Source organism: Candoia aspera, chromosome 1 (genome assembly GCF_035149785.1).
Source record: "Candoia aspera isolate rCanAsp1 chromosome 1, rCanAsp1.hap2, whole genome shotgun sequence".
Classification (NCBI taxonomy): domain Eukaryota; kingdom Metazoa; phylum Chordata; class Lepidosauria; order Squamata; family Boidae; genus Candoia; species Candoia aspera.
The window spans coordinates 248,392,131-248,406,043 of record NC_086153.1 but is presented as its reverse complement, the minus strand read 5'-3'; the positions used below and the strand labels follow the sequence as shown (position 1 = coordinate 248,406,043).

General features: G+C 46.4%; 1 protein-coding gene across 1 annotated transcript in view; it reads left to right on the top strand.

The window, feature by feature from the left end:
* SCUBE2 (signal peptide, CUB domain and EGF like domain containing 2) overlaps positions 1 to 13,913 on the top strand; it is a 70,759-nt gene that overhangs the window by 48,685 nt on the left and 8,161 nt on the right. The window contains exons 18-19 of the mRNA XM_063289433.1: positions 3,780 to 3,947; positions 4,572 to 4,733. Of these exons, the coding sequence (XP_063145503.1) occupies positions 3,780 to 3,947; positions 4,572 to 4,733 (330 nt within the window). The remainder of the gene's footprint in view (positions 1 to 3,779; positions 3,948 to 4,571; positions 4,734 to 13,913) is intronic.

The window sequence follows — 13,913 nt, the reverse complement described above, 5'->3', positions numbered from 1 at the left end:
GTGGCAAACAAGAGGGCTGTCAGACAGTGATTTAAGCTGTGTGTTAGAGACCACAGACAATTGCTTGCAGCATGGCAACAATAAAGTAAATCCTGTAGTTTAGATAATTTTTCCTGGATGGTTAAGGATATACCAGTTAAACTGTTTAAAGACTATGGCTTAATTTTACCCCATTTCCAGGCTGTGTTTTGCCTCTTAAACGTACTCAATGGATTTTTCAAGAAGGCATGTTAAAAGAGCTAAATTTACTATACTTTAAAGACATCTTTGTGGATATAGTTTAATGCCATGCAAGATGGGAAAAAGGCACTGGAACCACAAAATCATACTGATGTTCTATGATTCTAGGCTGAATATTCTGAAATAAAGTTCAATATTTTTAAATACAGCAGTTTTACTTCTAGAAAGTGTTCTATATATGGAAAAGTTAAATACATTATGAAGCTATCTTATACCAAAATATGAATATTGGTTCATTTAGCCTAATATTGCTTACTCTGACAGGAAGCACTGTCCAGATTTTCATACAGGAGACTTTCCTAGCCATAAGTGGAAATGCTAGGGATTGAATCTGTGAGTTTTCTTCTCCTAGCTTTTATAGGGCTATGACCCTTTCCCAGGTCTTTTATTTGGTGGGTCTATGGAGAATTTTTCTGAATAAGCAAATGATTGTCTGGTGCATATATAGGGAAAAAATTGCTAGCTTACAGAGCTTACTTACTGAAAAAGCGATACAGAATATTTGCATCCAGCTCCTTCTTAGCCATTATACTGTTAGGGACATTGCTGACGGAGAGGGAGGGGGCCCACTCCAGGGGGAGAAGTGCACGGGTAGTTCTGATTCTCTTCAGCTTCCTATCAAGAAATCCTGAAGAGAACCGCCTTCATTTTCTGAGCTTTTCTAGTAGGAATCACTGATACTTTCTTAGTTTAGCAGGATTCTGTACTATAGGGCAGAACAACAAACACTAGAGCTAAAGCATCTGATCTCAGCATCGTTCTTAGTCCTATATCCTCACATATACAGTGAAAATATTTAACACTACTGGATATAGGTAGCATAGGTTCTATATAACTTTTGAAGCACAGGTTCTATATAAGTCTTGATGGAAAAATAGAACTTCAAAGAATTTCAAAAATCTAACATACCTTCCTTTGATCTTTGTTCTTAATATATTATTCTTTATCTCTGTTGTGGTAGTATATTAGATTTTAACATGGTATTCCTTTTTCCTGGCATGCTAAATTTCTGGGATGAGACAGACTTTAATCTGGAGCAGAATTCAAGCATGAAATTCTCTATCTGCATTCTTACTCAGTATGAGTTCCCAAAATATTCTACCCTATGATGCTTCTGATCAAATAGTTTGGCTTCATAGTTTGAGCCAAACAATCCAACCCATCCTCTAATGTTTTTTCTAGTACAGCAAAAATGGGCTTTTTGTTTCATTTTATGGTGAATTTTATATTTCCCATTCACAAGTCTGCATGGTGCACGATAAAATATCAACAGAACATTTTGTAAAATAACCATGCTCTATATTTAAACTATCAGTTTTCAGTCGAGAAGTGTGAATGATACTTTTGATACCACAAGCATAGTTTGGTTACTGGTGTGGCTAACCTTTACAATTACATCTGCCTGTAAATAAAGGAAAATAGCATATCCTCTTATTCAAATTAAATATCACTATCTAGAGAAAATAATTTAAATTGCATATAACACAATACTTTAGTTACTTACAAGCTCAAAGGAGAAAGTGTTTGGAAAAGAATGGTTTCTTCATGTCCCTTGTGTCATGACTTATGGCCCAGTGTCTACCATGCCGTTTTCTTCCTTGATTGCTGCAATGAGTGCATATGGTTCCTTCTGCTGCTTTATTCATAAGCCAAGGCCATTTTCCCAATTAAACACAGTTCATTAGCTGTAAACAAAATTCCTCATCCCTGATCAAGACCAGTTAGTGCCTTTTTTCTGTGAACTTAAATAACCTGAAATGAAGCCAAGGCCAATTTGGCGCCTCCTAACAAAAACAGCCATTTGGTGAAGTGATTTATTGAAGCTGTAAACCACAGTGTAACAGTTTTAACAGCTCTTTAAAAAATTCAGAACTCCACAGTATAGCCAAACAATTGCAGCAGTAACCCATTGTCTTACAAAGCAGTTTAATCATTTGTTTTGTCTTTGCAATCTGCTTGCTGCAAATTTGGAAGATAGATTACTCAGAGATTTACATGGAAGATCTGTAGGGAACATGGATGTGTATATAAACAGTTCTAGGAGATTAGCCCTGTTTTTATAATATGTGAGTATCAAAACAGTTCAGAAGCAGAGAGATTAAAGGCCAGGGATAGGAATTGGATGTAATTACTTCTACATTATCACCTATTTACAGCACGGCCTGCATTTGTGTTAATAAAGTACTATTTTCAATACAGTTTCACTATCATTTCTGCCTTGCATGTTTCTTCAACTGAACTGAAAGTAAGTGGGTTTTCAAGGCAAGGCCTGTGGAAATAAAGAAAGGTCAAGTAGTACTAGGCATTATTAAAATATCTTCAAACAAAGGATAATCCTCCCTTTCTCTATTAACTATTCATTCAGCATTTAGGCTAAATGGGCTTATTTCTTCATTGAATGGAGGTGAACTGGAGTAGAATATTGGGAGGCACATGCAAATTCATAATTCCTCTTCCCCCAAGAAACTTGGCATGGGACCTTTACATGGACCCCTGGTAGGGAGGATCACTGAGAATTAAGCTGTTATGCCCTCTTGCATCTTTTCCTGATCTCGTCTTCTCCAGATGTGTTGAGATTATAACTCCCACAGTTCTTAATCTGCATGAAAGCATGGACCCAATGTATATCTAAACAGCATGGGTTGGGATCCTATTTTGCAGCCTTGTTTTGTTTTTCTGAACAGTATACTTTCAGACAGATAAAGGAAGACAACTTATAAAAGGTACGAATGGAGGAGGTAGGAATGGAGAATTGTTTAAGCCAAGACACAATTACTAGATTATGCTATTTGTTCGCAATTTTAAAAAAATAAAATATTTTGCTTCTTAATCTTGCTGACTGGATACAACAATACCAGATTATCTGTGCACAAGAATGCTTTCTCTGTTTGAAGCCATTAATCTCTAATACTTTTACAAGAATTGCAAGACTGATACTTACAAGTCTATTAATTTGAGTATAAGCTTTTTGTTTCACAAACAGCTAGGGCAGGAGAGGAAGCAATGGAATCACAACTATGTTATGAAGGTTGGAGACTTTTTGCCTTAGGCCCAGTTTGGAAAAGTTAATTTATGCTAATTGCACAAGGGTAATAAATCCCTTTTTGCTCCAATATCAAATATGAATTTTGAACAATTGTGATGATTCTGCAGAACTTAGCGTACTTCAGAGCCAATTCTCAATTAGTAATAGTTTTGTTAGGTGTATTACATTTGAATTTTTCAGTAAAAAAGCACCATGAGTCTGTTAAAAATCTACTAACAGAAAGAGAGTTAGTCTGGTACTATAGTACAGTGGAAGCTACTGTTTTCTAAGTGTAGGAATAGGCAACTTTCTCTAAGTCAAGTCACATGTAAGCGTTAGAATTGAGAGTAGAGGCAGGAAATTTTTGTTTTTTTACTCTTTTCTGCTGTATTTTCTTTCAACAAATATTAAAAGTTTAGAATTTGATTCTGCCAGCTGCATGTTGGTATACTTTTAAACTCATTTTGCTTCAAATTTTTATATCCACTCTCTTACCCTTCTACCTACACTCCAGGACAATGTTCACCAGGTGAATATTCAGCCGATGGATTTAAGCCCTGTCTTTCATGCCCTTCTGGAACATACCAGCCTGAGCCAGGTCGGACGTCTTGTTTCACATGTGGAGGAGGTCTGATGACAAAATTTACCAGTGCAACATTGTTTCAGGATTGTGAGACTAAAGGTAAGAACGGCAAGTCTTCAAAACACAAGCCATCAGTTATTTCAGTCCCAGCTTTTCATGGTGAAAGGATCTCTCTCTCACCAGCTGCAAAATTGTTGAAACTTATGATAGTACTATTTTTGGGATAGACAGTGCTTTACTGCCTACCAGAATAGTTTTCACCATTCAGAATATAAGAGCAGCTAGTTTAAAATACCATATATTAGACCAAAAATACTTTTTTGGCAAGGAATAATTGGCATATTTCCTGATCAAGACAGACTAACCTCAGCACCATTTCGAATAGTGAACTTCCTATAAAGATTTCTGTTTTTATAGAAAGCTGAATATATTCTTCACCTTTGCACCTTCTTGTGTCATAAATGTTATTATGTGTGTCTATTATGCAATGTACCCATGTATTGAAAATCTGTGTTTTGTGACTAGTACACCAGTTTGCAGATATGCTATGAAAATCTTACAAGCTTTTATTCATACAGGGTTATGAGCATGTCAACTTCGTGTAAATTTCTTTTCAGAAAAATACAGTAGCTGTTAAATGATTTTAAGAAGAAAGCTCTTGTACATTATGCCATTATCTATCCAAACTACTGATCCAAGCTGCTTTCTTATTCTCACCTATAGTGCAGTGCTCACCTGGACACTTCTACAATGCAACAACGCATCGTTGTATCCGTTGCCCAAATGGAACATATCAACCTGAGTTTGGACAAAATTACTGTATTTCGTGTCCTGGAAACACAGCTACTGATTATGATGGATCCACAAACATAATGCATTGCAAAGGTAAAGACTGGTGCCGTGTTACCAAAAAATAAGAATAGTGAGTTTTAGAATTCAGGAGATCAGTATAACTTGCCCTGCTTATATTCAGTTCAGTTGGCTTTTTTTTTTTTACGTCATTGGAGAATCCTTTGCCATGGTTCTATCTTGAATTGCTGCAGTAACATTTCTATATATAGTAAAACACATGAGATTTCTTTCCTTGGGGGAATTGCAGCTTACGTTCTGCCAAGGAGTCAGGGCAGGCTAATAAGTGGGTTCAGTTTTGGCATAAACGTGTTCTCTAAAAAGTTTCTCCTGCTGCTCTGCTGCTGCTTCAGTTCATAGGAGATGTTCATAGTGTAAGAGTCTTCAATAATGCTTCTAGGAATCCTGTACTTTTATTATAAAACTCTGTTAGTGCTGCCCTTCACTTTTTCTCATTAATTCATAAAATGAAACTCATAAAAACTCATACTGTTTTTCAAGGACTTTCTTTAGTATGTTGGATTCCGCTCCCTCTTGGGATGCAGCGTTTTTGACTTGCTTGCTTTCTTTGGTGCCAGTCTCCAGGCAGCTCATATAAGTGGAAATGAGGAAAGGCTGCTAACCACTTATCAAGATTTCTACTCAGAGCTCTGTAGCTGTACCTAAGGCTTTGCTTCCTAAGACCTTTGTTTGCTCTCTTCTACCCACTGCCAACACTATGTATTAGTCTCCCTCATTCCAAAGTAGTATCCCAGCCATCTTCTAAAGGGCTCATTTTATTTCATCATTTATTTTCGTTTCGTTTCGTTTCGTTTCATTATTTCATTTCCATTTCCATTTCCATTTCATCTTCATCTTCATCTTCATTTCATTTAATTAAATTTCATTAAATTTCATTTCATGTATACCCCACCTTTCTATTCTGGTGAGTAAAGGCAGTTAACAAAATTAAACAAAACAAAAACATAATATGAAAAATTAACATAAATTTAAATTAATACAAAAATGGGTACAAAATAATTTAACAATTAAAAGCTTAGCAAAAAAGATGCACCTTCAGTATTTTTCCCAACACTGAACACGTGGGAGCCAAACTCGACTTCCAAGAAAGTGTGCTCCATAACTGAAGAACAACACAAGAGGAGGCTCTCTGCCATCCCAGAAAGATTGGCCCCTGACAGCACAAACCATTTCCAGATATTAGCAGCTGGACACATTCCTAATGGGAGAAAGGGTTGCTTAGATAGTCAAGCTGTAAGACTTTTTGGTCTTTAAAGTGAATGCTAACTCCTTAAATTGTGCCCAATTAAAAATGGCATTCTGTGCAAATCTTTTATCATATGATCCCTATATCTTACACCAGTTATTTTTAGACGGTAACCTCCCATGGACTGCATTGCAGCAAGCAGAACTTAATTTTGCCACATGAGTAAGGTATTCATCCTGCTTAGGTTGGAGTTATACTACCTCTGAAAGAGCAGTTTTGAAGTCTGAGGGTGCACTTTTATCCTCAGCTGTTACTGGATTTGCAGACAGAGGCTGATTCACACAATTATAACTGCAACCTTTTCTGAGCTGATTAGATTTGAGAAAAAATACCCATTGGCTGGTTGATGGCCTTAGCTGGGGTTGATGGCCTAGGCAGTGGGGGTAGTACCTCCTGGTTCTTTTATACTTCTCAATGACTTTCAGGACTGTGATGGAATGTCTAACAGACCAAGGGAACATGGAGGAGGGACAGCCCCTTATGGAAGAGATTCTTGAGTCCAGGAAAGGGGGAAAGTGTGAGAAAAGGATTCAGAGTAACTCCACCTTAATTATGATAGGTATAAATTGATCCATAAAATTGCTTCTGTTAAAGAAAAATTCTGAAAAATTCTGTTATATTACCGTACTATCAATAATGACCTTTCCAGAAATCCAAGTGGTTCTTGCTTCCTGAGTTTGTCAGTCCCAAAAGGTTTCACAGTACCATTGACCATGATATTATTCTGGACCATCTGCAAAGATTGGGAAAAGTTGGGGATAAAGTAGTTGTATTGACCTTCTGGACTTGTCTTCTGATGAGGAGGAAAAAGTAGTGACAGAGGCATCTAGGCATAATAGTCCTGGATGGAGTGATTCCAGCAGCTCATCTCTGGCTGAGACAGATCCAGCAAGCCCCCAGGGCTCCCTGCCTGCACCCACTGATAGCCTCTGAGACTCTGAAATTTACCCCCTCAGCCCCAAGAAGAGGCGTGCTGTAACAATACAACAGCAGAGGGCTGAGCACTGCAGTTTAGATGGACTGCCCAAAAAGCAGGCCAGCAGGAGAGTAGACTCCAATGGTGCCTTGGCTGTGCATTTGGGTGGTGGCAGCTTGGCTTATTTACTGGCCTCCCTCCCTGAGAGAAAATGCTGAGAATAACTTTAAAAGCCTCAGCTCTGTTGTGTTTACCTTACCATGCTTTGAATTCTAGATTCCATCTCATCGTGTCTCTTGTCTTGTCCCTTGGATTTATTGCTTGTCTATTGGATTCCTGGTCTCAACCTGGGCTAAGCCTTTGACTATGTTGCAGTTGCTGTCTTTAGATATAGGTAGACAGGGCTCTTGTCCTCTAAAAGTTCTACCTGAGTTTGCATATCTCTGGACTGTGGAAGGCATGCAGCTTGCTATCTTTTTGCCAGCACAGAAAAGTAGTTTGGTTTCTTCTTAAGTGAGTAGTTCCAGTCAATAATGGTAGGGAAGGAGAGATCAACCTAGAGGTTCTCCTATGTAGGGTACCACCAGGCTACTGAGGCCTAGCCAGAGATGTTGTAGAGATCTTGGCTCATGTATGGCTGAAGTTGAATCCTGGCAAGACAGAGGGCTGCATTTGAAGATGATCCCAAACCTGCATTTGCTATGGAATACAGCAGTCTGCTTACTGTTGGGTGAGAACTGCCAGATTCATACAATGCCAGTGTTGTAGGCGTGCTTTGGTTGACTTCTGAATGCAATTCAAAATGCTAGTCATTATCTTTAAAGGCCTACATGGCTCTACACTTCGATACCTTAGGGACTTTCTGCTTCAAGTGGAACTGATCCATCCAGTGTATATGTCTAGATTAGGGATGCTGAAAGTTCCCTCTATGTGAGCTCTGGGAAGGAAGGCTCAGAAACTTTTTTTTACCATATACTCCATCCTTATGCAGCCTTCTAGGAAGGCTCAAAAGATACCCTTCCTGAGAGCTTTTAGGAAGGTGATTAAAATGGAATGTTCCAAAGAACATATGATCTCTAATGTTGCCAGGAATGGTTGCTATGAGAAAGATTTATTATAGTCTTAATAGAAGTGTGGGTTTTCATGGTTTTACTGATATATGTAAATCACTGGGAATCCATGTGGAGTCATTGGTATAGAATTAATATCGCAAAGTCTGGATGTAATTTCAGCTTGTTCCTCCCCCCACCCCCCAGCCTATTATTGAAAGGAACCAATTATTCCTTGGAGTTAAGAAGTAAAGAGCATCAGAGATGGGCACCATCAGGGTACTAAAGACATCCCACCCAAAGCCTTACACCCCCAAGTGTAAGGAATGATTTTGAGGGACAGGAGGAAGAGCTGCTACCAAGACAACAGCCAGATAAAAGAAACCTAAGTCCAGGGCAAAACTGTAACCTGAAAAAACAAATTAGGCAAGACCCTCCCTAGTTCTCATAAAGTGTGGGTGGGCACATTCAGACTTGCAAGATTCTGTTATTGTAACCCTATAATTGGCCTGCATTACTTTAGTTTCCCAGTCTGGTCTACCTTGGAGAGCTGACATCAGTCAGCAGCATGCGGGTTGAACAGTAGTCCTCCAGCACTACCTTCTGGACATAGCCGTAGAGGAAGGCCTAGAATCATTGTTAAACAGTGCCCCAAAGCCTAATCCCACTTAGCAGGCCAGAACAATTCCATGGTCAATTGTCATGCGCTGCCTGCCTCTGAATAAGACTCAGACACTGGTTCGTGGATCAGGCTCTGATTTATTCACAGCACAGTTACAGCGTCGGAAGAAAAAAGCTGAGAGTGACAGGAGCGCGCCGGTGCGGGGTTTAAATACCCCGCGCCGGTCAGCGCCCCCTCACTCGCGGTCACGTCACCCCCCTTTGTCCAATACGTTGCCCTGCCGGTGGGTGAGGGGTTCCGGGGTCGCCCATCATCAGGTTTTCTATTCCTCTGGTGATTGCTGTCAGCTGGGCGATCTCCGATGTATTGGCGCTGATGGCTTGGGTGTGCTCCGTGATCCGTTTAGTTATTGTTTGTTGGCCGTTAGTCGTTGTGGGTTGATGGCTACTTATCTTGAGCCCCTTCACCTATTTCCTTGCTATTGTCATGTGTGCCATTGCGCTGATGACTTCAGCTCAACGGCACTCATGACATACTGCCCCCTTTCCGAATAGTGCTCCCCCCCGGTTTTCTGGTTTTTTTTTTTTTTTCTCGGTGGAGCTGTCAAACGACACTTTTTTTTTTTTTTTGAAATTCCGGCCGGAGTAGTTGTCGCCCCTCCCTTTGCTCCTCCCTCTACCACGTGCCTTCCCAGGGTGTGTCCATGGTGCGCATGCCCGGGTCCCGTCCTGGCGTGCGCATGCTCCAGCCACACCCTGTTTGTTTGGCTCAGTTCGGCGAGGAGAGAGGCGTGGCTGGTCGGGTGCTTATCAGCTCCAGGTAGGGCCCTTCTTTTTTTCCAATTTAAAGTGCGTCGCCTTTGTTGTATCTCCTGGGCGTTGCCCCCAGGTTGCCCTGTTGACTTGCTTGCCACTCCCCCGCGGCCGGGGGGGCGGGGGGAGGGTGCTGGCGAACGCTTGTCATCACCTCGTGGGCCCGGGGCGGGGGGAGTGAGTCCCGGGGGGGGGAGGTCCACCCAAGTCGCGGGCTTGGGGGGGCCCTTTCCCTTGGGGCACGGGAGGCGGGGGGGGCCTGCGGGGGGGGGTTTGGCTTGCTGACCTTGGTTGTGGCTTGTCGGGGTATGCCCGGTGAAATGCTCTGGTTAGGTCAGGCGCGTTAACGTTGTGCGCCGCCACCCATTCCGGGTGGGGGAAGTGTTTCCACCTGACCAGATAGTGTAGAGTTCCTCGTTGCTTGCGGGAGTCGAGAATGTCCCTTATCTCGAAGTGGTGTTGCCCGTCGATCATCAGCGGTGCGGGCTGTGGCGTGCTTGGGTGCCATCGGGAGGTGGTTGCCGGTTTCAGGAGGCTGGTGTGGAACACCGGGTGGAGTCTCCGTAGGTTGTGTGGCAGGTCCAAGCGTATTGCTACCGGGTTCACTATTTGCGTGACTCGGAACGGCCCGATGTACTTAGGCCCCAGTTTTTTCGAGGGTTGGGTTGACTTTAGGAACTTGGTGGATAGGCAGGCCATATCCCCCGCTTGGAACGTCGGTTGTTGGCGCCGGTGCTTGTCGGCCTGCTCTTTGTAGGCTGCCTGTGCATCCTTCAGCGCCGCCGTGATTACTGGCCATGCTTCCGCGATCTTCCGTCCCCAGTCGCTAGCGTCTACCTGGGGTCCCGGGGGTTGAGGTAGCTCCGGTATGGGGACGAAGTCGCGCCCCGAGACTATTTCAAACGGAGTTTTCCCCGTGCTCGTGTGGACGGCGTTGTTGTATGCGACTTCGGCGAACGGGAGCAGTTCAGCCCAGTCGTCTTGGTGGTAGTTAGTATATGATCGTATGAATTGCTCTAAGGTGGCATTAAGAACCTCTGTGGCTCCGTCCGTCTGGGGGTGCCAAGCCGTAGATAGGGCCTGTTGGGTCCCCGTCAGCTTTAGGAAGGCCCGCCAGAATTTGGAGGTGAACTGTGTGCCCCTGTCGGTCACCACACGTGCGGGACATCCGTGTAGCCTGTACACGTGGATGAGGAAGAGTTTGGCTAGCTGTTGTGAGGATGGGACCGACGTGCAGGGGATGAAGTGGGCCTGCTTTGAGAAGTAGTCCTTCACCACCCAAATGGCCGTTTTCTTCTGGCTGGGTGGGAGGTCCACCATAAAATCCATAGAGATTTCCTCCCATGGGCGGGAGGGTTCTTCCACCCGTTGTAATAGCCCCGCGGGTTTGCCTGGTGCCCGTTTGGCCCTAGCGCACGTTGGGCAGGACGCCACGTAGGCTTTTACGTCTCGCCTGAGCGCGGGCCACCAGAATTGACGCCGTGTTAGGTGTAGGGTCTTGAGGAACCCAAAGTGTCCCGCTTGTTTGGCGTCGTGTGACCTATGCAAGATCGCCTGGCGTTGCGAGTCCGGGACGTAGATTCTGCCTTCCCCCCATGCCAGGTCCTGTGCCATCATTACCTTGTCGGGGTTTGCCAGGAACCAGGGGTCGGTTTTGAGGGTGGCGGCGAGGTCCGTGCGCATTCCCCCTGGTAGTTGCGGTTGGTTTCTTCCGGTCACCGGTTGTCCCGCCGTCGGCTGCGCCGTAGAGTCGAGCTGCCTCCGCGCGCCGCTTCTGGTGGTCACGGCCATCCCCAGTTGCGAGGCGGATAGGACCGTCCCAATGGTGTCTGGGGCGGGCTCTTCGTCTTGGGGCAGTCGGGAGAGGGCGTCGGCCAGGAAGTTCTTTTTGCCCGGCATGAACTTCAGCTGGAAATTAAAGCGGCTGAAGAATTGGGCCCATCGGACCTGTTTTGGGCTAAGGCGTCTAGGCGTTCGTAGGGCCTCGAGGTTCCGGTGGTCAGTCCAGACTTCGAATGGCTGGGTGGCTCCCTCGAGTAGGTGTCGCCATGTCTCTAGCGCTGATTTCACCGCGAAGGCTTCTTTCTCCCAGACGTGCCATCGCCTTTCTGTCTCGGAGAACTTCCTTGACAGGTAGGTGCATGGTTTCAGGAGTCCCGTGGGGTCTTTCTGTAGCAGGATGGCTCCCAGGGAGAAGTCTGAGGCGTCGGCTTGGACCACGAACGGCCGTTCTGGGTCCGGGTGCGCGAGGATTGGCTCCGTAGTGAACAGCGCTTTCAGCTTGTTGAATGCGATCTGGCACGCGGGAGTCCAATTCAGCACTGTGCCTGGGTTCTTGGCGCGTCGGGTGTCCCCCACCCCTTTGGTTTTGAGGAGGTCCGTTAGGGGGAGGGCTATCTCTGCGAACCCCCGGGCGAATGACCTGTAAAAATTCGCGAATCCGAGGAAGCTCTGTAGTTGGCGTCTGTTGCGGGGGCGCTCCCAGTTTAGCACCGCTTCGACTTTTGCGGGGTCCATTTCGATGCCGTCCCCGGAGATTCGGTACCCCAGGTAGTCTAGGCGCTCTTTGTGAAACTCACACTTTGTAGGCTTGGCATAGAGCTGCGCCCTTCTGAGCTTGTCGAGGACTTGCCTGACTAGGGTCACATGTTCCTCGTGCGTTTTTGTGTAAATGAGGACGTCGTCGATGTAGACCAGGACCCCTTTGAACAGATGTTCATGCAGTACCTCATTGATGAGCTGCATGAACACCCCAGGGGCCCCCGCGAGTCCGAAGGCCAGTACTTTGTACTGGAAGGCGCCTAGGGGGCAGTTGAACGCCGTCTTCCATTCGTCCCCCTCCCTGATTCGGATGCGATAGTACGCCTCGCGAAGGTCCAGTTTGGAAAAGACTTTGCCCGTGGACAGGTGGGCGAGCATGTCCTTCACCAGGGGTAAGGGGTATTTGTTGGACAGGGAAGCCGCGTTTAGGCCCCGGTAGTCGGTGCAGAGCCGTAGGGTGCCGTCTTTCTTCTCCCGGAATAAGACGGGGGCTCCGACCGGTGAGCATGCTGGCTCTATGAATCCCCTGTCAAGGTTTTTATCGATGAACTCCCGGAGGGTTGCCATCTCCTTCGGGGTCATCGAGTAGATCTTTGGTCTAGGTAAGGGGACGTCGGGCAGTAGGTCGATCCGGCAATCCGTCTTGCGGTGGGGGGGTAGTTGGTCAGCTTCTGCCTCTCCGAAGACCTCGGAGAAGTCGGCGTATTGTTCCGGTAGGTCTGCGATGGTAGCGGCGTTGTCTTGTGTGGTCGCCTCCGCTCGTCCTACAGTGGGGTTGGTTCTGCCCACTGGAACTGGTGCTCGATACTCGCCGTCGCCGAATGTGAAGGTGAGGGTCTCCCAGTTGATCCGCGGGTTGTTTGTCGCGAGCCATGGCATCCCCAGGACTGCAATGGGCCGTCCGATGTGCGTGACGACGAACGATGTGCGCTCGGTGTGAGTGCCCATTTGCAGGGTGACCGGCTCGGTTTGTAGCGTGGCTGGTTTCCCTCCCGCTGTGGAGCCGTCCAGCTGGTGGAATGCCAGCGGCGTGGGGAGGGGGAAGCAGCGGAGGTCGAGTTTGGCGACTAGGTCGGGGTGGATGAGGTTTTTTGAGCACCCCGAGTCCACTAGTGCCGCGGCCGTGGTGGCTCCGTTGCCGGCAGAAAGTTTGATTGCTGCCATTATTACGGGGCTTTCGTCGTTCCGTCGAGGTGGTCCGCGCTGCTGTCCCACCGCCTGCCTCGCCACGCGTTTCAGGGCAGGCGGGGAGCTTTTCCCGCCGGCTGTTTGGGGTCTGCGTTATCCTCTTCCCCCCAGTAAGCGTCCAAGCCTTCCTCTGGTGTCGCTGTGGCCACGGTCATTCGGCGGTGAGGGGGCGGCCACAGGTTGAGTGGTTTGGGGCTAATTTTCGGGGTGGGTTTGGGCGCGCTGGTCGGCGGTCGGTTGGCGAAGCAATCCACCGTCTTGTGCCCTAATTTGCCACACCTCCCGCAGGGCTCCCGGTTGAATTTCTTTTTTGGGTATATGGGGCCGGCCATCCCCACGTGTGGTGCGGGTACCTTTTTTCCGGCATAGTTTGTGTCTTCCGTGGTTGTCATGAGGAAGGTGCGGTGCGCGTGTTCGGCTTTCCCCGCGAGGTGGATCCACCCGTGTAGCGTTTCTGGGTCGTCGCGGTAGAGGGCCCATTGGAGAACGTCGCGGTTGAGCCCCCTTTTGAACATTTCCAGCAGGGTGGTCTTGGACCAGTCGCTGACCTTCCCCGCGAGGGCTTTGAACTCCAGGGCGTAGTCAGGGACCGTGCGTGTGCCCTGTTTAAGTCTTTGGAGTGCGCTTTTCGCCCTTACTTTGGCTAGGGGGTCTTCGAAGTAGTTTTTCATCTCATTGATGAAAGCAGGGAAGGTGGCGAGGGCGGGGGAGCTGGACTCGTACAGTTGGACGTACCAGTCCGCCGCCCTGTCTTGGAGTTTGATCGCCACGGCGGCGATCTTGTCGGCCTCGGAGTCGTAGGAGTGTCCGTGCCTCCCCAT